Genomic DNA, 902 nt, shown 5'->3' with positions numbered 1-902 from the left:
AGGGCAGCAGGTGAGGACCCTCTTCCTCCTGGGCGCCTCAGACAGCACGGATGAGATGGCCGCCACGGCCCAGGAGAGCCAGGAGCACCGAGACATCATCCAGAAGGACTTCAAGGACGTCTACTACAACTTGACCCTGAAGACCATGATGGGCATGGAGTGGGTCCACCACTTTTGTCCTCAGGCGACTTTTGTCATGAAAACTGACTCCGACATGTTTGTCAATGTTGGCTATCTGACGGAGCTGCTGCTAAGGAAAAACAAAACAACCAGATTCTTCACAGGCTTCTTAATGATCAACTATGTTGCCATTAGGTCAAAGTTCAGCAAGTGGTTTGTAAGTAAGTTTGAATATCCATGGGACAGGTACCCACCTTTCTGCTCAGGCACTGGCTACGTCTTGTCCACTGACGTAGCAAAGGAGGTTTACAGGGTCTCAGAAAGCATTCCATTCCTCAAGTTAGAGGATGTGTTTGTGGGACTCTGCCTGGCCAAGCTGAAGATCAGACCCGAGAAGCTCCACTCCAAGCAGACCTTCTTCCCAGGTGGCTTACGTTTCTCCGTGTGTCGTTTTCAGAAAATCGTGACCTGCCATTATGTCACGCCCCACAACCTACTCAACTACTGGCAGGCACTGGAGAGTAACCAGGAAGAAGACTGTGCGGCTGTCTGAGGGGGAAATTGGTGGTACATGGGACAAACTTCTGATAACCATTGGTGATGGTTTGGGGGAGTTGGGATGGCCTCAGTGGAAACCAACAGGGTAGAGAGAAATGGGATGAAGGAGGAAGCTGCTGTTCTCAGTGCCCTGCATCCACCTGAAGGGAAGTACGTGCAAATACAGCCTGATTCCTTCCCACCTGGCACCGGAACAATAACATATCCATGTCTCAGGGTCCTGC

At 51.1% G+C, this 902-nt stretch overlaps 1 protein-coding gene across 1 annotated transcript in view; it reads left to right on the top strand.

Moving 5' to 3' along the window:
• The window catches only part of LOC103728932 (beta-1,3-galactosyltransferase 5-like), a 58992-nt gene extending 58319 nt beyond the window's left edge, over positions 1-673 (top strand). Inside the window, exon 4 of the mRNA XM_008826927.1 lies at positions 3-673. Within this exon, the coding sequence (XP_008825149.1) occupies positions 3-673 (671 nt within the window). The remainder of the gene's footprint in view (positions 1-2) is intronic.
• The last annotated feature ends 229 nt before the right edge of the window (positions 674-902 follow it).

This window comes from Nannospalax galili, unplaced genomic scaffold, assembly GCF_000622305.1.
Source record: "Nannospalax galili isolate Female #2095 unplaced genomic scaffold, S.galili_v1.0 scaffold192, whole genome shotgun sequence".
NCBI classification, from domain to species: Eukaryota; Metazoa; Chordata; class Mammalia; order Rodentia; family Spalacidae; genus Nannospalax; species Nannospalax galili.
Note: the sequence above shows the minus strand (reverse complement) of the source record. Positions and strands in the feature narration are given on the sequence as shown.